The sequence below is a fragment of the Dendrobates tinctorius genome, unplaced genomic scaffold (genome assembly GCF_039654945.1).
Source record: "Dendrobates tinctorius isolate UK_male_01 unplaced genomic scaffold, ASM3965494v1 ptg000360l, whole genome shotgun sequence".
Lineage (NCBI taxonomy): Eukaryota > Metazoa > Chordata > Amphibia > Anura > Dendrobatidae > Dendrobates > Dendrobates tinctorius.
Genome location: NW_027362026.1, coordinates 4,050,944 through 4,076,942, shown reverse-complemented (window position 1 = coordinate 4,076,942; position 25,999 = coordinate 4,050,944). Strand labels below are relative to the sequence as shown.

The 25,999-nt window shown below is 44.3% G+C and overlaps 1 protein-coding gene across 1 annotated transcript in view; it reads left to right on the top strand.

Moving 5' to 3' along the window:
• Positions 1-12,667: 12,667 nt before the first annotated feature.
• Positions 12,668-25,999, top strand: part of LOC141075531 (amine oxidase [copper-containing] 3-like) — a 111,945-nt gene continuing 98,613 nt past the window's right edge. Inside the window, exon 1 of the mRNA XM_073562623.1 lies at positions 12,668-14,325. Coding sequence (XP_073418724.1) covers positions 12,735-14,325 — 1,591 coding nt within the window. The 5' untranslated portion in view covers positions 12,668-12,734. The remainder of the gene's footprint in view (positions 14,326-25,999) is intronic.

Genomic DNA, 25,999 nt, shown 5'->3' with positions numbered 1-25,999 from the left:
TATTTCCCTTTGTGACCCCATACATTGGCAACATCCCCCAATGTAGCCACTCCCATACAATAATAACGTCACCTTATTTGGCCCCCGTATATTAATAATGTATCCTTATCTGGCCCCCATACATTAATAGTGTCCCCCTATGTGCTCCTCATATATCAATAATGTCCTCTTACGTGGCCCAAACATACTACCAACTTCTCCCTATGTGGTCCCTATATATTAATAAAGTACTCCTATGTGACCCCAATACATTAATAATGCCCTCTCATGTGGCACCCTTACAGTAATAGTGTCCTATGTGGCCATCATACATTAATAGTATTCACATATGTGAAGCCAAAGATTAATAATGTGGCTCCCATACATTATCAATGTCCCCCTATGTGACCCTCATACATGAATTATGTCCTCCTGTGCGGCCAGCATACATTACCAACTTCCACCTATGTGGCCCCCTACATTAATATTGTATTTTTATGTGACTGCCATAAATTAGTAATGTAGACCTGTGTGGACCCCATAAATTAATAAAGTTACCCTATGTGGCCCAATTCATTAATAATGTACTCTTTGTGGCTCCCTATAGTGTTAGGCTATGTGCCCACATTAGCGTTTTTAAACGCTCAGGAAACTGATCCCCTTCCCAGAAAACGCGCGTCTTTTTTCTGCGCGTTTCTTGCGCGTTTTTTGCACAAAAGACGCGCGTTTTTTAAGCGTTTTTTGACGCGCGTTTTCTGGGAACATTGGGGAAGGCTAAAAACGCTCACCAATGCGGAAATTAATGAGCATGCTGCGTTTTTAGCCGCTAAGCGATTCCTGAGCGTTCAAAAAAATGCATGCATTGGCACAAAAAGCCAAAAACGCATGCAAATTCATTTTAAGCTTCTTTTAAGCGTTTCTGCAGCATCTGAGCCGGCACAAACGCTGCGGAAACGTTTAAAAAAATGCAACGTGGGCACACAGCCTTAAAGTTCTTCTTCTGTGTGGCTTTCATGCAGTAATATTGTCCCCCTATGTGGCTGTCATGTAGAAATAATGACCCTATTGTGCCATTGTAAGGAGGGTACCTGTCTTATTCCGGGTCCGGAACTGTCGGGATTGTCTCCTCTGTTGTCCAGGGGAAAGAGTAAGAGACTGGACAGACCTTTGCACTCGGAAGCAGGGAGCATGGCTAAGTGGTCACAGCCACAGTGCGCGTGGAAACAGTCAGTCTTGGCGGGAGCAGGCAGCGCGTAGCACAGAGAAAGTTGTGCTCCTTCCATTGTGCTATGGGACTGTGCCGGCCTGCATCCTGGAACTCCCACTGACAGCAGTGGGGACTACAGAGGTAGATGCACAGTATTCCCGGTAGTTAGCAGAGAGCGGGATGCCGTGCGTGTCGCGACCATTAGTACAACGTATGTGCTTCAGAGAGAGAACCGGGTGCTGGATAGACGACTGTCGCCCACACTACGGGCATATCCCTGCTCGTCCATGGTGAACCCTGGAAGTGTTGCGGCCTTGTTTGTGCCGGCCGTATATGCTCATGGACTAGGTGCTCAGCGGACGGTGCTGGAGACCGACCGCTGCTACCAGAAGATGGACCGCCGCTGCCAACAAAATCTTGGACCATGCTGCGCCAGCTGTTGTTGGCGCTATCAACCCCCCCCCAAGCAGTGCCTGCAACCTGAAGGACCCCCAACACGCTAAGTGTACCTAAGAACTGCTACCGTTTCGTTTATTGACTCTTCATATCCTTTATAATTAAACTACTGTTATTCTCCCATTTAACTCTTCATCTCCCTGCGAGGAATTCATCCACTGTTAAATTAAAACTGTTAAACTGGTTAGCTACACCGTAGTGACAAAGTAACAGCGGTACGAGGCGCCCGGTGAAAACGGCACTTCGACCTCTCTTCCTGCAACCGACTTCAGCCCACAAAGATACCTGTCTACTAGGTCGTCCACCCCCTTTTGGTTATTCTGTCCGTGCACTCACCTGTGGCCCACTCGACTACATCATCAGCCCTCTAGACTCTGGCTGGCATCTCCACAGTGACTCATCCACTGGCTTCTCTATTTCATCAGCTCCCTGACCATGCCTGACTTCTCCAGAGTGGCTCTTTCACTTGCTTCTTCTCTGCTGTAGGTACCACACTCTTCTCCTCTGCTTAGGATGGTTAGGGACTCTGTTTCCCACCTTGTGTGCCAGCTAAGCTTCTCTGTAGCAATGCCTTCTGACTAGTACCAGGGGCTCCCCCTCCCCCCCACTTCACTGACTAAACCAGGAAATCTATCTCCACTCAGTTCCCGGTTAGCCACTCCTCTAATGTCTCCCTAGTTAACCCTCTAGTGTCCTCCTAGTGGCTCCAATATAAATGTGCTCAGTGCCCCCATCTTGTGCCTATTCTCTCTAACTCCACTGTCTCTACCTAATACACCTATATAACACAATATGGCAGTGGAAACATATACACAGATAAGTATGTACAGAATATTCAAACATGTCAATCATGAGAGATAACAGTGTTAACAATATTTTACAGGGCTTAAAGCCTGACCTCCTTACAAATGCACTGCACACTTTTAGAATTCTCCCTTACCAGTGGACAGACATGTCAGCGCATGTATGTGATTTATATACTTCTGGCCACATTCCACCTAGACGTGCCTGGCCTCGCTCTGTTCATTTTCATTGAATGAGGCCACACATGTCTAGTCAGCACATGACTGCATGTATGTAAATCACCGGTGCGAGAGAATCCTAACAGCGTTCAGTGAGCACTGTGAGAATTCAGAAGTCTGCAGTCAAATAGAATGACTGCAGACTCAGCACAAACCTGGACAACCCCTTTAATGCTCCTAACATAAATAAAAACATGAGAATTAGTCACTATCGCAAATAACATTTACATCCAGGTACCTTATAGATGTCGTCATCTCTGGAGTTATTCTGCTTCTTTTCTTCATCTTGTCCAGACCCCATGATGAGTTTTCTTATCCACAGCCGTCTCTGCAGACTTCCATCTTCTCCGGTCTTCTGCAGCAAATCTCCACACTTTGCTCTTAAAGATAGCAGTGTCATTATAATGCTCCTAAATAAAAATATCTGCAGTATGCTAAGCCCCAGAATAAATAATTGCCCCTCGCTATATTGTCTGTACAAAATATGACCCCACACTGTCCCTTTTATGGCACATGGTCTTCACACTGACCTCTGCTTTCCATACCGGCCCCCTCTACACAGTGTCCTCTCACACATTCCCTACACAACCCGTCATCATTCCCCCATTCTCCACACAGCCCATCATCATCCCCCCATTCCCCACACAGCCCCTTGTCATAATCTACCCTTTGCAGGCCCACTCAAGTAACATCAACCCCTTTCCAAAATCCATCCTCGGTGTACTCACACTGAGTCCAGGGTCCTCATTCCCATTTGTAGAAGGGTCCATGGTGCAGCCCCTCAGTCCTATCTTCACACAGCTACATGGTGCAGCCCCTCATTTCATGCTTCTCTGCTCCAGCAGCCTCAGTAAAACGCAGTTTCCTGCTATGGGAGCCTCACTGGACAGGAGGCCCCGCACCTTCCGGTGACATAATCGCCCTAAAAAATCACCTCCATTCTAGTCCCTGCCATCATAGCTTCAATTGTACTCGTGTCTGTAAGATGCGAGTACAATTGAACACTTGACAGGCGACATAGAGAACAGTCGACTTCCAGTCCGGGGGGCGGCAGAATGCAGCCGCTGGGGGTGACACTGCGGACCGCAACATTAGGTGGCCCGACTGCGCCCCCTGCCGGCTGCGCCCAGGGCATGTGCCCTGGCTGCCCTCCCTAGATACGCCTCTTGCCATAACGTCATTGCGCCATCTGCGTCATGACGTTGGAGTGCTGTTTAGCTGTGAGCATCTGATAGACTTGCTGCTATTAAGTGTGGGGCAGGGAGTCAGCAGTTCTCTGCTGCACAATAGGTTTCAACTGTAGGTAACTTTGAAAAGGCACTTCCAGTTGAAAATAACGCTGGCCCCAATGGCCCCCTCTCCTCCGAAGGGCTGGTTGCATTAGCTTGATAAATGTGCTCCAATATGGCTCCAGGCCTACACTGTTGTTTAACATTAACTAGTAATCCAGGGTGAAAGCAGAATTCAGGTCTCTGAATAAAGCTGAAAAATACTATAACTGTCCATTGATTGCTCCCTTTAGCTGACAGCTATTCCCCCCTTTTATTTCCAATCCACATACACGCAAAGCTAAGCGGAGTATGCATGTTTCATTAAATAGGACATGTATGTCATATCAGTTAGGGGTTAATAGAAAACAAATTCAAGAATAGGGAGCACAGTTTGAAATATTTTAAGATGGAGATAAGAAATGTGACAAAACATTATTTTCAGATGCTTGGAACAAACATTCCGTATTTAAGGTTGTTAAGTCTGTAGTAAATGACACATGTTCAGGATAAACGTACAGAGCGCATGAACCAAGTGCTTTTTTTTGCCAAAATAGTTTCCAAGAATGCTTTCAATTACACACGTGGCGTTTTTTTCGCGTTTCCGAGGCGGTTATAACCGCGCGATTTTGCCGCGAAAACGCGAAAAATAAGCATCCCATGCATTCCTATGGGATTCCGCAATGCTGTGCTAATGCTGCGGCTTTTACCGCAGCGGAATCGCTTCGCTGTAAAAACCGCAGCATGCTCATTAATTTGCGGAATCGCGGCGATCCCGCACCCATAGGAATGCATTGTTCTGCTTACTTTCCGCATGTGGCTGTGCACACCATGTGGAAAGTAAGCAGAACATTTGCGGATGGTACCCATGGTCCGGAGGAGAGGAGACTGTCCTCCGGCCTCTGGGTACCATATCCCTGTAAAAAATAGAATTTAAAAATAAAAAATATTGTTATTCTCACCCTCCGACGTCCCACGCAGTCTTCCCGCTTCTCTTCACGCTCTCGTTCCCAGTAGTCCTTTGCGAAAATGCCCGCGATTGCGTCCGTTCTCGCGGGATCGCGAAGTCTCGCGGTCATTCGCGCGACGTCATCGCGAATGACCGCGAGACATCGCGATCCCGCGAGAACGGACGTCATCGCGGGCATTTTCGCAAAGGATTACTGGGAAAGGATGCGCGGGACGTCGGAAGGTAAGAATAACACCATTTTTTATTTTTTTTTACATTCTATCTTTTACTATTGATGCCGCATAGGCGGCCTCAGTAGTAAAAAGTTGGTCACACTCGTCAAACACTATGTTTGACGAGTGTGACCAACCTGTCAATCAGTTCTCCAAGCGATGCTACAGATCGCTTGGAAAACGCTAGCATTTTGCAAGCTAAATACGCTTGCAAAATGCTAGTTTTTCCGCGGGAAAATCGCGGGAATTTAAAATGCGATTTTCCCGCGGACTGGAATTCCGGAATTCTCGCGGTAATTTCCGCGAGAGTTCCGGTACGTGTGCACTTAGCCTAAAAAGTATTCATGTTATCCTAATGAAACTGGGAACTAAGCCATCTGCATTATGGCTTTCTGTTGTTTTCAGATTTCTCCTCCCTCAGAGTCATAAATTATACAACAGTTTTGTATTTCACAATAGATTCCAAGAATGCTTTCAATTAAAAGTATTCATGTTATCCTAATGAAACTGGGAACTAAGCCATCTGCATTATGGCTTTCTGTTGTTTTCAAATTTCTCCTCCCTCAGAGTCATAAATTATACAACAGTTTTGTATTTCACAATAGAAAAATATTCAGAATTTAGAGTCCTCAGTGGTTGATACCTTTTAATGGCTAACTGAAAAGATGGTAACACATTGCAAGCTTTCGAGACTACTCAGGTCTCTTCTTCAGGCTAGACTAATACAAAATCTGAAGAGTCACATATTTATGCACAATACAGCACAGAAAAAATGCAATAGATAAGACAAGTGACGTGAAGCAGAACTATCAATATGGGAGAGGGAGAAACATAAATATTGGACCAGTGCATAGATAAGGAGTCCGGATGTTTTATAGTCCTCTGATTGGGGTCTCCTAATGTGTTGTGATGCCCCCACCAGGTTTTGAAAGCAAATTCCTTAATTGATGTAAAAAGACATAAATCCATGCGACACATTCATTCCAGCACTGAGTGTCAAAGGTCGTCATAAATTTATACTCCCAAACACGTCTCTCTCTCTGAGATGTGAAGTTACCTTTCAATACCAGTAATTTCATATCCATGGTGTTGTGGTCCATCATACAAAAATGTTTTGCCACAGGTAGATCCATTTTTTTTTCTCTTATTGGGTGATGATGAGCATTCATCCTTGTTCTAAGCTTTTCCCCTGTCTCCCCCACATACAGACCCCCAGTTGGACATTTAGTACAAATAATTAAGTACACCACATTAGATGTAATGCAGCTGAAAGTACCTGGGATCTTGTAGTCCTGATGTGAGTTGGGGATCTTTATCTTTTCCGTGGTCATTATAAATGGACAAGTTTTACATTTTTTCTGGTTGCAAGGAAAGGTTCCTGCAGCTGTTGGAGAGGACAGGGAGCTTCTGACAATGATGACAGCAGTGGGGGGTCTGGAAAAATGGATTGTAATCGGGCATCTTTTTGTAGTAAAGGTTGTAATTTCCGTGCCGCTCCCCTTAGCACTTCCAGATTTGGGTTCTAGGTGATGACTAGAGGCACCCGGTTATTTTCTTCTTTAGCTTTGTAATGTAGCAGGTGATTCCTTGACATTCTGGTGGCTCTTGTAATTTGGTTTTCAATTGTTCTTGGATGGTAGCCCTGATTCAAAAAGGTCTTTTTGAGGCGACCAAGGTGTTTGTCTCTATCCATGGGATTGGAACATATACGATTGTATCTGATGGCTTGGCTATAGATAATAGAGTTCTTTATGTGTTTTGGATGGAAACTGTCCCATTTAAGGTATGTTGGACAGTTGATTGGCTTTTGATACAGGGATGTCTCTATTTCATTGTTTTTTAGCTTAATGATGGTGTCCAAAAAGTTAATCTCAGTGCTGGAGTAGTTGAGTGTTAAATTGATGGTGGGATGAAATTGATTAAACTGTTCGTGGAACGTCTTTAGCTGTTGCTCAGACTCCGTCCAGATGATTAAAATATCATCAATGAAGCGGTAGTAGGCCAGGGGCCTGATGGGGCATGAGGACAAAAAGTCGCTTTCAAGCTTGGCCATGAAAAGATTTGCATACTGTGGAGCCATTTTACTTCCCATAGCTGTGCCAGTCTCTTGTAGATAGATCTTGTTGTCAAATTCAAAGTATTTGTGGGTGAGGATGAATTTTATAAGTTTCACCACAGCATCAGCATCAGTCCCTGTGTTTTCCATGAAGAATTTGCAGGCATTTAATCCATCTTGGTGGGGGATATTAGAGTACAAAGATTCCACATCCATGGTGGCCAGGATGGTTCCTTCTGGTAGAGGACCTATTGCTGCTAGTTTATTCAATAGGTCAGTTGTGTCCTGAATGTAGCTAGTTGTATCCTTCACCAGTGGTTTAAGAATACCCTCTACCCATCCAGATACCTGCTCAGTAAGGGTGCCCACACACAAAATAATTGGTCTTCCTGGATTTCCAGACTTGTGGATTTTGGGAAGCATGTAGAATGTCCCTATTCTTGGAGTCTCTGGTATCAGGTCATCACCGGCTCTTATGGACTGGTCAGGCAGACAAGATACCAACTTGTTTAGTTCCTTGTAATAGTGCTGTGTAGGATCCGACTCCAATTTTCTATAGTAGCGTGTCTCCATAAGTTGCCTGTTTGCTTCCTTCATGTAGTTTGACGTATTCATCATGACTAGTGTTGAGCATTCCGATACCGCAAGTATCGGGTATCGGCCGATACTTGCTGTATCGGAATTCCGATACCGACTTCCGATATTTTTTCAATATCGGAATTCGGCATCGGAATCGGAAGTTCAGTTGATTGACGGCCTGACGTCATCATGATGCGCGGTGTGTGCGCATCATGATGCGCCGTCATTTCGGGCCTTCCGGGGGTCTCTGCCGGCCTGCCGGGGGGCTGTGCCGGCCTGCCGGGGGGCTGTGTGGACTGCCCGGGGTATGTACCGGCCTGCCGGGGGGCTGTGCCGGCCTGCCGGTGGTCTGTGCACCCTGTGGGGGTCTGTACCGGCCTGCCGGGGGGCTGTGCCGGCCTGCCGGTGGTCTGTGCACCCTGTGGGGGTCTGTACCGGCCTGCCGGGGGGCTGTGCCGGCCTGCCGGGGGGCTGTGCTGATGTCCGGGGGTCTGTGCAAGCATCGTCCGATGGGACTACAAGTCCCATCGGGCGATGCCTGCTACCATGACAGTGATTGACACATTAGCCAATGATGGGACAGTAGTAGTCCCATCATCCGGCTAATGTGTTAAATGTTAAAAAAAAAAAAAAAAAAAAAAAAAAATACTACATACATACTACATGCATGCTACATACATACTACATATATACTACATACATACTACATACATACTGCATGCTACATACATACTACATACATACTACATGCATGCTACATACATACTACATATATACTACATACATACTACATACATACTGCATGCTACATACATACTACATGCATGCTACATATATACTACATACATGCTACATACATACTGCATGCTACATACATACTACATACATACTACATGCATGCTACATACATACTACATATATACTACATACATGCTACATACATACTGCATGCTACATACATACTACATACATACTACATGCATGCTACATACATACTACATATATACTACATACATACTACATACATGCTACATACATACTGCATGCTACATACATACTACATATATACTACATACATACTACATACATACTGCATGCTACATACATACTACATACATACTACATGCATGCTACATACATACTACATATATACTACATACATACTACATACATGCTACATACATACTGCATGCTACATACATACTACATATATACTACATACATACTACATACATGCTACATACATACTGCATGCTACATACATACTACATACATACTACATGCATGCTACATACATACTACATATATACTACATACATACTACATACATACTGCATGCTACATACATACTACATGCATGCTACATACATACTACATGCATGCTACATACATACCACATGCTACATACATACCACATATATACTACATACATACAATACATTCATACAATACATACATAGACATACAGTACATATAACATAGAGTAACATACTTACCAATACTTGTCACATTGTTCCCCGAAGCCATTGTCTATTCCGGGATAAATATTAACATAACAAACCACAAAAATACTCACCCACGATCCGAAGCAGTCCACGAGTGTGTCCCACGACGATCTTGGGTAGAGAACTGCAGCATCAGATGATGCTGCCGTTCTCTACGGGCTGCAGGAATGCAATGACGGAAGGTAGGTATCCTTCCGCACTGTATTCCTCCGCCACTTAAAAAAAAAAAAGTCCCTAGTCTCACTTTATGCCATTGCTGTGTGGGAAATTCCCACACAGCAATGGCATAAAGTGAGACTAGGGACTTTTTTTTTTTTAAGTGGCGGAGGAATACAGTGCGGAAGGATACCTACCTTCCGTCATTGGATTCCTGCAGCCCGTAGAGAACGGCAGCATCATCTGATGCTGCAGTTCTCTACCCAAGATCGTCGTGGGACACACTCGTGGACTGCTTCGGATCGTGGGTGAGTATTTTTGTGGTTTGTTATGTTAATATTTATCCCGGAATAGACAATGGCTTCGGGGAACAATGTGACAAGTATTGGTAAGTATGTTACTCTATGTTATATGTACTGTATGTCTATGTATGTATTGTATGAATGTATTGTATGTATGTAGTATATATGTGGTATGTATGTAGCATGTGGTATGTATGTAGCATGCATGTAGTATGTATGTAGCATGCATGTAGTATGTATGTAGCATGCAGTATGTATGTAGTATGTATGTAGTATATATGTAGTATGTATGTAGCATGCATGTAGTATGTATGTAGTATGTATGTAGCATGTAGTATGTAGCATGCATGTAGTATATATGTAGTATGTATGTAGCATGTAGTATGTATGTAGCATGTAGTATGTATGTAGCATGCATGTAGTATATATGTAGTATGTATGTAGCATGTAGTATGTATGTAGCATGCATGTAGTATATATGTAGTATGTATGTAGCATGTAGTATGTATGTAGCATGCATGTAGTATATATGTAGTATGTAGCATGTAGTATGTATGTAGCATGCATGTAGTATGTAGCATGTAGCATGCATGTAGTATATATGTAGTATGTATGTAGTATGTATGTAGCATGCATGTAGTATATATGTAGTATGTAGCATGTAGTATGTATGTAGCATGCATGTAGTATGTAGCATGTAGTATGTATGTAGCATGCATGTAGTATGTATGTAGTATGTATGTAGCATGTAGTATGTAGCATGCATGTAGTATATATGTAGTATGTATGTAGCATGTAGTATGTATGTAGCATGCATGTAGTATATATGTAGTATGTATGTAGCATGTAGTATGTATGTAGCATGCATGTAGTATATATGTAGTATGTAGCATGTAGTATGTATGTAGCATGCATGTAGTATGTAGCATGTAGCATGCATGTAGTATATATGTAGTATGTATGTAGTATGTATGTAGCATGCATGTAGTATATATGTAGTATGTAGCATGTAGTATGTATGTAGCATGCATGTAGTATGTAGCATGTAGTATGTATGTAGCATGCATGTAGTATATATGTGTTATGTATGTAGCATGTAGCATGCATGTAGCATGCATGTAGTATGTATGTAGTATATATGTGGTATGTATGTAGCATGCAGTATGTATGTAGCATGCATGTAGTATATATGTAGTATGTATGTTGCATGTAGTATTTATGTAGTATGAATGTAGCATGTATGTAGTATGTAGTATGAATGTAGCATGTATGTAGTATGCATGTTGTATGTATGTAGCATGTAATTTTTTTTTTTTTTTTTTTACATTTAACACATTAGCCGGATGATGGGACTACTACTGTCCCATCATTGGCTAATGTGTCAATCACTGTCATGGTAGCAGGCATCGCCCGATGGGACTTGTAGTCCCATCGGACGATGCCTGCACAGACCCCCGGAGCCTGCACAGCCCCCCGGCAGGCCGGCACAGCCCCCCGGCAGGCCGGCACAGCCCCCCGGCAGGCCGGCACAGCCCCCCGGAGCCTGCACAGCCCCCCGGCAGGCCGGCACAGCCCCCCGGCAGGCCGGCACAGCCCCCCGGAGCCTGCACAGACCACCGGCAGGCCGGCACAGACCACCGGAGCCTGCACAGACCCCCTGGCAGGCCGGCACAGCCCCCCGAAAGGCCCGTACAGACCCCAGAGAGGCTGTACAAGGGCAGGAAAGGGTTTTTCTTATTCCGATACCGGAAGTCCCATAGACTTGAATGGGACTTCCGGTATCGGAATCGGCGATACCGATACTTTTTTTAAAGATCGGCCGATACCATCCGATACGATACTTTGAAGTATCGGACGGTATCGCTCAACTCTAATCATGACTATTTCATCTCCCTTGTCAGCAGGTTTAATGATGATTTCTTTGTTGGTTTTTAAAGACTGTATGGCCTTTCTCTCCTGGGCACTGATGTTGGATGCTTGTCTCCTGTTAGTGTCTATGATTGTGGATTTTATCAAATGTCTGAAGGAGTCTATATATTTATCCAAATGAGGGTTGCCAGTTTGACTATATATTTATCCAAATGGTGGTGTCCAGTTTGACCTTTTCCTAGTTGTTAGGATCCCTTTTCCTTCTGTCTGAGTGTTTTCTGAATCTTCTGTATCACTGAAATATTCCCTCAGGCGCAGTCTCCTGAAATAATGTTCCATATCACTGCAGAGTTCAGTTTTATCTAGGGCCTTAGTGGGACAAAGTGAGAGTCCTCTAGAAAGCACGGCCAATTCCACTTTGTTGGGTTTATAATCTGAGAGATTGATGACACAGTTAGATGCTTTTGTGTCTGGAATGGAGTGTTTGTCCAAGTTGTCAAGTTTTAGATTGGTTTTGTATCTGTTTGTATAGAGTCCTGAATTGAGGCGCAGTCTGTGTAGTTTCTTTTCCTTATTATGAACCAGAAAGGTCAGTAGTTTGTTGTAGTATTGTTGTAATTTTTGCTCTGTGCTTTCTGTAAGTGTTTTCCTCAGAGTTTCATATTTATGTTTCTCCCTCTCCCATATTGATAGTTCTGCTTCACGTCACTTGTCTTATCCATTGCATTTTTTCTGTGTTGTATTGTGCATAAATATGTGACTCTTCAGATTTTGTATTAGTCTAGCCTAAAGAAGAGACCTGAGTAGTCTCGAAAGCTTGCAATGTGTTACCATCTTTTCAGTTAGCCATTAAAAGGTATCAACCACTGAGGACTCTCAATTCTGAATATTTTTCTATCTACTGGCTAACACGGTACAAAGATATACATCTTTCCTGTATTTCACAATAGATTCCAAGAATGCTTTCAATTAAAAGTATCCATGTTATCCTAATGAAACTGGGAACTAAGCCATCTGCATTATGGTTTTCTGTTGTTTTCAGATTTCTCCTCCCTCTGAGTCATAAATTATATAACAGTTTTGTATTTCACAAACTCTATTCTATGTGTTTGAAGGACTTCTTGCCTGCTTCTTAGTATATATTCTGACTATCATGAACGTGAAGGCTGTGCTCATACTCTTGGCTGTGGCATTGGTAACTATCTTGGTACTTGTTTCTGTTTTGCTATCGGGAGCAGGGAAGTCTACAGAAAGTTTTTCTTCTCAACCTCAACATGGAAATTATAAATCCAATGTGGCACAACAGAAAAGTGACACAGGCTCAGTGTTTTCGGACCTGACACCAGAAGAGTACTCTGCTGTTGTTGACTACCTGAAAAAAAATCTTGGCAAGAAATTTGTGAGTGCAGTTGTTGCAAAACCTACCGAAAATTGTATTTACTATATTGATATTAAATACCCCCCAAAACAACAGGTTCTAGATTACTTAGATCGAGGGGGAGAAAAGCCTACACGTGAGGCTCTTGCAGTTGTTTTCTTTGGAGATCAAGAAGAACCTACCATTACAGAATATGTGGTAGGTCCTCTTCCCAAACCATCATACCACAATGATATTACACTGGAAAAATACAAAGAAAAAATCCCTTACTACAGCAGACCTGTGACTGGTAAAGAGTACACTGATGCTTATGCTTTAGTATATGAAAAGGAATTTTCTACTGCACCACAGTTTTTAAAAGCACTTGGGTATGATGGATCCAATTTTGCATCTCTTACCACAGTTCCAAGAGGTGTCAAATCGGGAGATAGAAGTTCCTGGTTTGTTTTATTTGTCAAAGTGAAAGAAAGCTGTTTCACTGTACATCCAGTTGGACTTGAAATACTTTTGGACCACAAAAGTCTAGATTTTACAAAATGGAAAGTAACAAAAGTCTTCTACAATGGTGCTTACTTCTTGAATATGGCTGATTTGGAGAAACAATTCAATGCAGGGAAAGTTGAAGTGATAAAAATCCAAAAAGTTAAACCAGAAAATGATATTGGCTCTATGCAACCAAAGGTCAGTCCTCAGCCTGGAGCACCACTGCAGTTCAACCCAGCTGGTAATAGGTACACAGTTAATAAGAATCAAGTTACTTTCCAGTCATGGAGCTTCACATATGGACTAAATGTCAACTCTGGTCCACGTCTGTTTGATATCCAATTTAACAATGAACGCATTGCCTACGAAATTAGTATTCAAGAAGCACTTGCAATTTCTGGATCTAATGCACCTGGAGGGATGATCACCAGAAACATGGATGCCAGCGCTGGCATTGGAAGATTCTCATTCGAATTAGTGAGAGGTGTTGATTGCCCTCATCTTGCCACTTATGTTGATGCTCATTATCTAATGGAATCTGAAAGCCCCGAGAAGACTAAGAATGCCATATGCATTTTTGAGCAAAACTTGGGTGTACCCCTTCGTCGACACTATTCCAATATGCACTCTATGTATTATGGAGGGCTTGCCAGTACTGTTTTGATTGTGCGTGCTGTTTCTACTCTTATTAATTATGATTATGTTTGGGATTTTATCTTCTATCAAAATGGAGTCATTGAAGCAAAGATGCATGCCACTGGATATATCAGCTCATCATTCTACTTTGCTGATGGAAAAGAGTATGGGTCACGAGTTGGTGAACACGCACTGGGAACCCTTCACACACATTTTATTAATTACAAAGTGGATTTGGATGTTGGAGGTAAGACACATATATATACAACTAAAATTATATTCAGCAAATTATGAATAAAAAAATGGAAATGACCTTCAATGCTATTGTAAGTAGTACATATTCATAAAATTTTGGTGTCCTAACAGCAATTAAAATTATATGCTTGATTCAAAAGGTTCTCCTTTAAAGGGAACCTGTCAGCAGGAGTGTGCACAGTAACCTACAGACAGTGTCAGGTCGGTGCCGTTATACTGAATAAAATGATACCTTGGTTGATGAAATCCATCTTGTTATTATTTCTTAATCTCTATTTTCAGTTTTGTGTTAATGATATGCTCGTGTCCTAAGGCGGAGTTCATGTATGTGGTGGTCCGATTAGGTATTCATAATGCAGACTGCTGAGAGGTCAGTGATCCCTCAGTGACCAGCCCTCTAGTTTACATAATGATTATATATACCTTGGGGAAAAAAAACCTTCTGCAGGGTGTATAAAAAGAGTTTATTGAACTGGAGGCCTATAAATGACTGGATAATGCACTATGTAGTGATACTGTAAATTAAAGGATATCTGACATCAGCAAATTGCACATTAATCTGACCCCAAGATCCTTCAGGCAATCGAATGTTAATAATAATGTTGTTTCTAGCTAGACGGTACAATTGTTGCTATGGCACAGTTGTAAAATAAAAACATTGCCACAGCAACTAATCATACAACTGCTTGGGGGACCTACTGTCTCCTTCCCCACCATCCTGTAGAATGTAAGCTTACAAGGGCAGGGTCCTCTCCCCTCTGTATCATTCTGTCCTTGTTAGTTTGTCTTCAGTAAGTGATATCTGTAATTTGTATGTAATGTAACCCCTGAAGCTGAAGTATTAGGACTTTTACATGTTACCTTTACATGTACTCTGCACGCAATTTTATGGGAGTACTGTGCCAAAAAGCCACTGTGTGTGCTGTCCACCCGTGTTTGTGGGAATACAGTGCCAAAAAACCTCTGTGTGTGCTCTGCACCTGTGTCTGGGAATACTGTGCCAAAAAGCCTGTGTGTGTACACTGCACATGTCTCTGGAAGCACTGTGCCAAAAAGCTTGTGTGCATTCTACAGTGGGTATGGAAAGTATTCAGACCCCTTTACATTTTTCACTTTTTGTTTCATTGCAGATATTTGGTAAATTCAAAAAAGTTCATTTTTTTCTCATTAATGCACACTCTGCACCCCAACTTGACTGAAAAAAACAGAAGTGTAGACATTTTTGAGGAAAAACTGAAATATCACATGGTCATATGAATTTAGACCCTTTGCTCAGACACTCATATTTAAGTCACATGCTTCCTTGTGACCCTCCTTGAGATGGTTCTACTCCTTCGTTGGAGTCCAGTTGTGTTTAATTAAACTGACAGGACTTGATTTGGAAAGGCACACACCTGTCTATATAAGACCTCACAGCTCACAGTGCATGTCAGACCAAATGAGAATCATGAGGTCAAAGGAACTGCCCATGGAGCTCAGAGACAGAATTCTGGCACGGCACACATCTGGCCAAGGTTACAAAAGAATTTCTGCAGTACTCAAGGTTACTATGAGCACAGTAGCCTCCACAATCCTTAAATGGAAGAAGTTTGTGACCACCAGATGTCTTCCTAGACTTGGCCATACAGTCAAACTGAGCAATCGTGAGAGAAGAGACTTGGTGAGAGAGATGAAGAACCCCAAGATCACTGAGGCTGAGCTCCACAGATACTGCAGGGAAATGGGAGAAAGTTCCACAAAGTCAACTATCAATGCAGCCCTCCACCAGTCAGGCCTTTATGGCAGAGTGGCCCGACGGAAGCCTCTCCTCAGTGCAATACATGTGAAAGCCCGCATAGAGTTTGCTAAAACACACATGAAGGACTTCCAGACTATGAGAAATAAGATTCTCTGGTCTGATGAGATGAAGATAGAACTTTTTGGTGATAATTCTAAGCGGTATGTGTGGAGAAAACCAGGCACTGCTCATCACCTGCCCAATACAATCCCAACAGTGAAACATGATGGTGACAGCATCATGCTATGGGCATGTTTTTCAGCTGCTGGGACAGGATGACTGGTTGCATTTGAAGGAAACATGAATGCGGCCAAGTACAGAGATATCCTGGATGAAAACTTCTTCCAGAGTGCTCTGGACCTCAGACTTGGCCGAAGGTTCACCTTCCAACAAGACAATGACCCTAAGCACACAGCTAAAATAACAAAGGAGTGGCTTCGGAAAAACTCTCTGACCATTCTTGACTGGCCCAGCAAGAGCCCTGACCTAAACCCAATTGTGCATCTCTAGAGAGACCTGAAAATGGCTGTCCACCAACGTTCAACATCCAACCTGACGGAACTGGAGAGGAACTGCAAGGAAGAATGGAAGAGGATCCCCAAATCTAGGTGTGAAAAACTTGTTGCATAATTCCCAAGAAGACTCATGGCTGTACTAGCTCAAAAGTGTGCTTCTACTAAATACTGAGCAAAGGGTCTGAATACTTATGACCATGTGATATTTCACCTTTTCTTTTTTAATAAATTTGCAAAAATTTCTATATTTCTGTTTTTTTTTAGTCAAGATGGGGTGCAAAGTGTAAATTAATGAGAAAAAAATGAACTTTTTTGGATTTACCAAATGGCTGCAATGAAGCAAAGAGTGAAAAATTTAAAGGGGTCTGAATACTTTCCGTACCCACTGTATAACAGAGTCAGCATGGGTTTGTAACTAATAAGTCATGTCAGACTAACTTAATTTCCTTCTATGACGGTATCACTGATTGGGTGGATCAAGGAAATGCTGTAGATATAGTATATCTTGACTTCAGCAAAGCATTTGACAAAGTCTCTCATACAATCCTTATTGAAAAAATGATTAAGTATGGAATGGACAAGGCAACTGTTAGGTGGATTCATAACTGGCTTAGTGATCGGACCCAAAGAGTGGTCGTAAATGGCTGCACATCCAGTTGGAAGAATGTCTCAAGTGGGTTACCACAGGGCTCTGTCCTGGGCCCTGTATTGTTCAACATCTTTATCAACGATTTAGATGAAGGAATTGAGGGTAAACTGATTAAATTTGCTGATGACACAAAGCTAGGAGGGATAGCTAATACTAGAGAAGAGAGAGAGAGGATTCAAAAAGATTTAAATAAACTGGAGAAGTGGGCAGCAACTAACAGAATGGTTTTTAACAGGGAGAAATGCAAAATACTACATCTGGGCAATAAAAATGGAAAAAAGCATATATAGAATGGGAGGAATAGGGCTAAGTGACAGCACATGTGAAAAAGACTTGGGTATACTAATAGATCACAGACTGAATATGAGTCAACAGTGTGATGCAGCAGCAAAAAAGGCAAATGCAATTCTAGGATGTATTAACAGAAGCATACAGTCTAGATCACGTGAAGTCATTATTTCCCTCTACTCCTCTTTGGTCAGACCTCATCTGGAATATTGTGTCCAGTTTTGGGCACCACATTTTAAAAAAGACATCAACAAACTGGAGCAAGTTCAGAAAAGAGCGACCAGAATGGTGACCGGTCTGCAAACCCTGTCTTATGAGGAAAGGTTGCAGGATTTGGGAATGTTTAGTTTGCAAACGAGAAGACTGAGAGGAGACTTAATAGCTGTCTACAAATATCTAAAGGGCTGTCACATTGTAGAAGGATCAACTTTATTCTCATTTGCACAAGGAAAGACTAGAAGCAATGGGATGAAACTGAATGGGAGGAGACACAGATTAGATATTAGAAAAAACTTTTTGACTGTTAGAGTGATCAATGAGTGGAACAGGCTGCCACGAGAAGTGGTGAGTTCTTCAATGGAAGTCTTCAAACAGAGGCTGGACAGACATCTGACTGGGATGATTTAGCGAATCATGCTTTGAGCAGGGGGTTGGACCAGATGGCCCAGGAGGTCCCTTCCAACGCTACGATTCTATGATTCTATGATTCTATATGCGTCTCTCTGCGAGTGCTGTGCCTAAAAACACTTTTTTACTCTGCACCTTTGTGAGAATAATGCGCCTAAAAACACTTTTTTTTTACTCTGCACCTGTGTTTGTAGGAGTACTGTACCTAAATCACTTTTTTACTCTGCACGTCTGTCTGTGGGAGTAATGTGCCTAAAAAACACTATTTTTAACCCCTTTAATCCTTGGAGCTTTTTTCAGTTTTGCATTTTTGTTTTTCGCTCCCCTTCTTTCCAGAGCCATAATTTTTTTATTTTTCCATCAATGTGGCCATTTGAGGACTTATTTTTTGTGGGACCAGTAGTACTTTTGAACGCCATCGCTGGTTTTAGCATGTCAAGTACTTGAAAACGGGGAAAAAATTCCAAGTGCGGTGAAATTGAAAAAAAAAGGTGCAATCCCACATTTGTTTTTTGTTTGGCTTTTTTGCTAGGTTCACTAAATGCTAAAAGTGACCTGCCATTATGATTCTCCAGATCATTATGAGTTCATAGACACCAAACAAGTTCTTTTTCATCTATGATGAAAAAAATCCAAACTTTGCTAAAAAATTTAAAAAATTTGTCATTTTCCGATGTTAAGGAGCTGAAACTCCTAAACCCTTCATCCAATTTTAATGTGGATACCCTCAAATGAAAGCTGAAAGTCTGAACTTCAACTGCATCTGAATTGTTTTGCTTAAAATTCATTGTGGTAATGTCTAGAACCAAAATTAGAAAAATGTTGTCTCTGTCCAAATATATATGGACCTAACTGTAGGTAGGTATAAATGGATTTTTTTTATTGTTTTATTTTTTATATATTTTTTATTTTTTTATATTTTTAAAACTTTTTTTTTACTTTCGGCATGCTTCAATAGCCTCAATGGGAGTCTAGAAGCTGTCATAGTCCAATCGGCTCTGCTGCACAGAGGCAAGGCTCAGGTCGCCTTTAAGTAGCAGATTTACTTCATTGCTATGAGAGCCGACTACAGGGTGGCGCTCATAGCAATTCGGCATCAACAACCATAGAGGTCTCAAGGAGACCTCTGGTTGTTATGCCGACGAACCGATGACCCCCCGATCACGTGACGGGGGTCAGCGGTGCAAGTATTTCCGGCCCAATGGCCGGAAGCGCGCGTTAAACAGCGGCATTTAACTAGTTGACATGTCCCGGCTTTGATGCAGGCTCACCGCCGGAGTCCTCATCAAAGCAGGGGTACTGCCATTGGATGCACTATTCTGTCCAAAGGCAGTAAGGGGTTAAACTTTGCATCTCTGTCTGTGGGAGTTCTGTGCCTAAAAGCCTCTGTGTGTATTCCCGTGTGTGGGAATAGTGTGCCTGAAAAACATTTTTTTTTATTGTACACCTACAGTATGTCTGTGGCAGTACTGCGCTAAAAAGCTTGTGTGTATATTCTGCACGTATCTTGGTGAGAGTATTTTGACAAAAACTTTCTGAGGGTACTCTGCAAAAAGCCTGTGTGGGGTTATTCTGCAAAAAAGCCTCTGTGGGGGTACTCTGCAAAACAGCCTGTGTGGGTGTACTGTGAAAAAAGGCTTTGTGAGGGTACTCTGCATAATAGCCTGTGTGAGGGTACTCTGCAAAACTGACTTGTTGGGGGTACTCTGAAAACAGCCTGTCTGTTGTTGTTGCTTTTCTTTTAATTTGGGGAGGCACCAAAACATTGTTAATATCAAATAGAATAAATAAACTGCTGTGGAGTATAACAATGACTGGGTGTGGCTGGTATACTTCTCTATTAGGTCAAAGTTATGGACAAGCCCTGTGGAATCCATGCCTGGTTCATTTTAATGAATGTGAGCTTGCTTACCTTGGCTATGATCAGGCGGATGTGTCTGTCTTTGATCACACCCCCTGATGTGTTAAACACACGTTCTTCTGTCAACACACTTGACACAGGGCAGGCCAGTACCTCCGAGGCGTAAAGGGCAAGCTCAGGCCATGTGTCTAATTTGAAGACTCAGAAGTAAATGGGGCAGACCCATCACTCAGTACATGGAGACGTGAGGACACATACTCTTGCCCTACGATGTTGAAACTGTCATGCTCCTTGATTCCATCCCTTCAGCTTGTGTTCTCTGGACAACTTCACTTTCTGCCGAGCCACAGCAGACACACCTTTTATCTAGGTGTTTGGGCTCTGTTTTCTGGCTGCAGTCTGTCTAGCTTAACACAGGTGTTTTCATTTATCTGCCTATCACCTTTTGAGTGCAGCTTTACATTCTGTCCTCCAGCTGTCGTTTCCTGCTGGTGATAGATTGATTTACATGTTCTTACATTCTATTCATGTTTATAGCCAGTCTGTGAGCTTTCAGCTAAGGGTTTTCGCCTTTCTGTTTCTTTGCTATATTTGGAACCTATCTTCTGTTTATCTTTAGTAAGCAGGCTGTATATTTGTTAATAGTAATTTCTTTATTCTTTGTTTGTATTCTGACTACATAAGTAAGCTGCAAGTGTAGGGCGCTGTCAGACACCATTTCTAGGCTGCCTCTTTCACCGTACTCACACATAGTGATGTCCTAAGCTAGAACTCTGTAGGCAGGGCCAGCGTTAAGGGCAGGCAGACCAGGCAGCTGCCTAGGGCCCCTGCTCCCCCAGGGGCTCCCAGCTAGCAACACATCATGCCGCCACTATGGGGTCCCTGTGAGGCAGGGGGGCTCGCCTGCCCCAGCGCCGACTCCCCCCACCCCCGCCGCATTGAACTATACCGGCGTCATAGAGGCCGGTACAGTTCAAAGCAATGAAGGAGGAGAGAGCGTCAGCCGACGCTCCCTCTCCCATCATTCCCTGCTCTGCCTCTGACACACAGCGGGTGCGCGATGACGTCATCGCGCACTCACTGTGTACCACGCAGAGCAGGAGACAGAAGCCGGGAGCAGCCAGCAGCACGGGCACGAAGAGAAGGTGAGGATTGTGTGTTTTTTTTTTTTTAATATATCGTTGTGTGTGCTGGACTGTGGGGCCATTCTCAGGAGGGAGGGAAGGGGGAGGGAGGTTATGTGATATGTGGTGCTGGGCTATACATACTATGTGTGGCTGGGCTTCATATGCCAAGTGTGGCAGGGCTGTATATACCATGTGTGCATGGGCTGTATATACCATGTGTGGCTGGGCTGTATATACCATGTGGTGTTGGGCTATATATACCATGCGTGGCTGGGCTGTATATACCATGTGTGGCTGGGCTGTATATACCATGCGTAGCTGGGCTGTATATACCATGTGGTGCTGGGCTATATATACCATGTGGTGCTGGGCTGTATATACCATGTGTGGCTGGGCTGTATATACCATGTGTGGCTGGGCTGTATATACGATGTGGTGCTGGGCTGCATATACCATGTGGTGCTGGGCTGTATATACCATGTGGTGCTGTGCTGTATATACCATGTGTGGCTGGGCTGTATATACCATGTGTGGCTAGGTTGTATATACCATGTGGTGCTGGGCTGTATATACCATGTTGTGCTGGGCTATATATACCATGTGGGGCTGGGCTATATACTCGTACTATGTGGCTGTGTTATATACCATGGGGGGGTACATTTTACATTATATTCTATGGGGAGGCTGTGTTATATAATATGGGGGCTACATTATATTTTATGGGGAGGTGGGCTGTATTATATTCTATTTGGGGCTACATTATATTCTATGGGGGAGCTGTATTATATTTATTATATTCTATGGGGGTGATTGCATCATACTCTATGAGGGGGCTGCATTATACCATATGAGGAGGCTACATTGTATTCTATGGGGGCTTCATTATACTTTATGAGGGGGCTACATTATATTCTATGGGGGCTGCATTATACTATGAGGAGGGCTACATTGTATTCTGTGGAGGGGCTACATTATACTATATAAAGGGCTGCATTATATTCTATGGGGGCTGCATTATATTCTATGGGGGCTGCAATATACTCTATGAGGGGGCTGCATTATACTATATGAGGGGGGCTGCTTTATATTCTATGGGGGTTACATTATATTCTGTGGAGTGGCTGCATTATACTCTGTGGGGTAGCTGCATTATGCTCTAAGGGGTGGCTGCATTATACTATAAGAGGGGGGCTGCATTATATTCTATGGGGGGGTTACATTATATTGTATGGCGAGGCTGCATTATACTCTGTGGGGTGGCTGCATTATTCTCTATGCGGTGGCTGCATTGTACTATATGTGGGCTTCATTATACTGTATCGAGGACTATGGGGAATACATTATATGAAGAACTATGGGGTGCATTATGCTATGGGAAGTGAATTGTACTACATGGATGACTATGGCTGTGCATTATACTATATGGAGCACTATGAGGAGTGTATTATACTATATGGAGGACTATGAGGAGTGTATTATACTATATGGAGGACTATGAGGAGTGTATTATACTATATGGAGGACTATGGGGCACATTATATTAATGTAGGGAAGGTGACCTGACGGACGGATGGACTAGTCAGAGTGAAGAAAGATAGGTTTGCACAGTGTAGGTAGGAGACAGTGATTACAGTGGAGAAACAACTAGAAAAGTGTAGTGGACGTGCAGTACCTTGGGATGACCATTAGATGGCAGGGTGGAGTGTGAGCAAAGGACTTTACAGCAGCTTAGGGCTTTAGAAACCGTTGGTCATGGGGGGCGTGGTGACAGTTAGTGACAGTTTCAAGGAACCGGGGAAGTTATAAATACTGAGGGAGGGTTCCAGAAAGTTCCAGTCCCCAGGGGGAGCCCAGGTGACAGGAGGACTTCGCCAGTCTGTGTGCCCTGAGGAGAATCCGACCAAGGGGACTGAGGAGAGGAAACGTCAGGGGGTGGTCCTGACAGAAAGATACCGCAGAAGAGACGAGGCAGTGAGTGCCATATACCGTATTTGACACGACGACTGACCAGTGAAAGCGCTGTTGGTCATTGGGCCTAGGGCGGCCACAGTGGCGGACCTGTCAGGAGCGTCGAACAAGTGAAGGAGGGACAGTACGCATATGTACGTCCCTATTGTAAAAGTACGGTGTGTAAACGGCGGGCCGATAAGTGAAGAAACGTGCGGTGTGCTGCGGAGGCCGTCAGGCGGACGGCAAGTAATGAAATAAACTTGGACCTGTTGCACCCAGAATCTGCCTCATCGTGTCTCTGTTATCATCTCTGCGCGGTACAAAAGTAGGACCACCCCCCCCAGCTCGGCACCCCACCACCAGCACTACATTTGGCGTAGTCGGCAGGATCGCCGCCGCTAATACGCTATCTTCTGCGGCAGGCCTGCAACTGAAGGACTGAGGAAAACTTGGACTGCTCTATTTCGGATTATAAACACCTGTGGACTAAAAATTACTGACCTGTGGATTACAAATTGGGACGCTGTGTCGGATCTGTGTTGCTTGCAGAGGATCCAAGGCAGTAGCTGATTCTGCCCAAGATGGCGGTATTACTTCAGCGCAGAGGAGAGGTCCGGGTGTTTGCAGTTGTTCAGAATGGACTGGGACCCCCTCCAACGTACCCCAAAAGGAAGCAATATATGCCCGGAGACCGACGTTTCCATATATTGGACCCTGGCAGATGGATGGAAAGGTCTGCCAACGCCCCACCCAGCAGGAGGAGTGGCACAGAAGAAAAACTTGGCTGCGGCTGTCTGACGCCATTCGAGTGCTGCCCAACGGACGGTATGAGATGCTGCGGGTGTCGGGGCATCGGCCGCCTAGAGTGGCAATGGCGGCGAGAGATGGAGCTGCACCAGAAGTCATCTTCAGATTTACGGGCAGGCAGCGGGATGCTGAGCCGGGGAGCGGAGCCTGAGGGGAGTCAGCGAGAACGGCTGCCACCAATACCAGCAGAGGACTTCTCAGCGGAGCCCCCGAGTCCGGAGGGAAGGCCCGCAGGACAGTGGAGCAAGGAACGGAGGCTGCGGGGGAAACTGCGTGATGATGAAACGGAGGCCGCAGCGCCGGGGAAGGTGAGAGTACCCCCGGCCCTACCAGTGCCTCCGCAAGCAGCCCCCACCATTCTGCTGCAGCACGCGGCCCCCTGCGCACCGGAAGGCCTAGTTACCACGGGCCCCGTGGTGTATGCAGAGCTGAGCGAGGCCCCCGCTCATGTCCCCGAACTACCCCGCCCGGAGTCACCAGTGCAGAGCTCACCCAAAGAAGACGCTGCTGCGCTTTCCCTGCTAATAGCAGCTGCATCGTTGAAATCGGCCGTTACTCCAGCTCCGTTGGAAGTAGTGGATGCGGCCTGTCCTGAGGCCGCGGTTATGCCGCTGCTGGAGTCGGCTGCGGCCAACTTAGTGGGCCCTGTGATTCCAGCCCCCGAGGACCCGGTTGTCCCCATTTGCCACCTGACCCCAGCGGCTGCTGGGCCGCAGAAATCTTCGGCCGTTTCTGTCTTGCGGTCTTTTTCAGCGGAGTCCCGCCCACCGGACTCCAGGGCCCGTGCTGTTCCCTCCGTGTGGGAAGCGGAGGTGATCAGGAAGAAAAAGGCCCGGGAGCAGGAAGTGTGGAACCTGCTCCACACTCAAGGAGAGGCCGTCATGGAAAAGAAGAGGACTTGAATGGACACCCTCAGTATCCCCGTGGAGCCCTCACCTCTGTCCATTGAGAGTGGTATAGACTGTCAGGAGTTCGATGCACCGTTGTGCAGATTATAAGGACAGTTGCATTTAGAAAAAAAATTTTGTTGTTGTTTAACTGATGCAACTATTTTCTCTCTCTTTCTTTCTTCTTTCTATGTTCTTTATATACGAAAATATGTTTACCTGACAGAATGGGGATACGAAAAGTGGAGGAGTGTCCAGGTCCAAGGAAGGGGGGAGGAGGAAAGAGGAAATGCAATGTTATGTTATATTTTGGTTTTAAAAGTAAGAGAAAATGGAAAAAAAAAAAAATTATAAAAAAATGGGTACTTGTGCTATTATAAAGTTGTATGATGTATAATATGCAAAGTAAAATGCAACAGGTCCGGGTAAGGAAAGGTCTGCGGGACCAAAGGAAAGTGTGAGATCCGGTAGGGATCTAAGAGTTGAGGTCTGGGAGACCGGGACGCCGACCATGACATGTAATTGAAAGAAGGAAAATGAATGGGAAGATGTGAGAAAGACAGCCGTCCTAGGTCAGGTCCCCCGACACCACGGACACCCCTGAAGAAGGAAAGGCGGGCGCCGGCAATGATCTGGTAGGTGAGTGGCCTCGATCATGGCGTACCGGATAGTGAAAGGTAACAGTAGGGGAGAGTAGGGGAAAGATACACGCCGTAGAGAGAATACGGGTGTACCTTGCCCAATTTGAAAGACGTTGTCATGTGGCGTGCGCGCTGGTGAGTAGCAGTAGGCTGCTCAGAGCATAGTGCTCCCAGTGTGGTTCGGCCCCCGCAGATAGTGGGTTTGGCTCAACTTCTGGTCCGACAACAGAATGTAGGTGTAGATTCAGAACGACGAAGGCAGGGATGACGATTGTCGAGGACGACAATGGACAAAGGAAGGGGGAGTGTAGGGAAGGTGACCTGACGGACGGACGGACTAGTCAGAGTGAAGAAAGATAGGTTTGCACAGTGTAGGTAGGAGACAGTGATTACAGTGGGGAAACAACTAGAAAAGTGTAGTGGACGTGCAGTACCTTGGGATGACCATTAGATGGCAGGGTGGAGTGTGAGCAAAGGACTTTACAGCAGCTTAGGGCTTTAGAAACCGTTGGTCATGGGGGGCGTGGTGACAGTTAG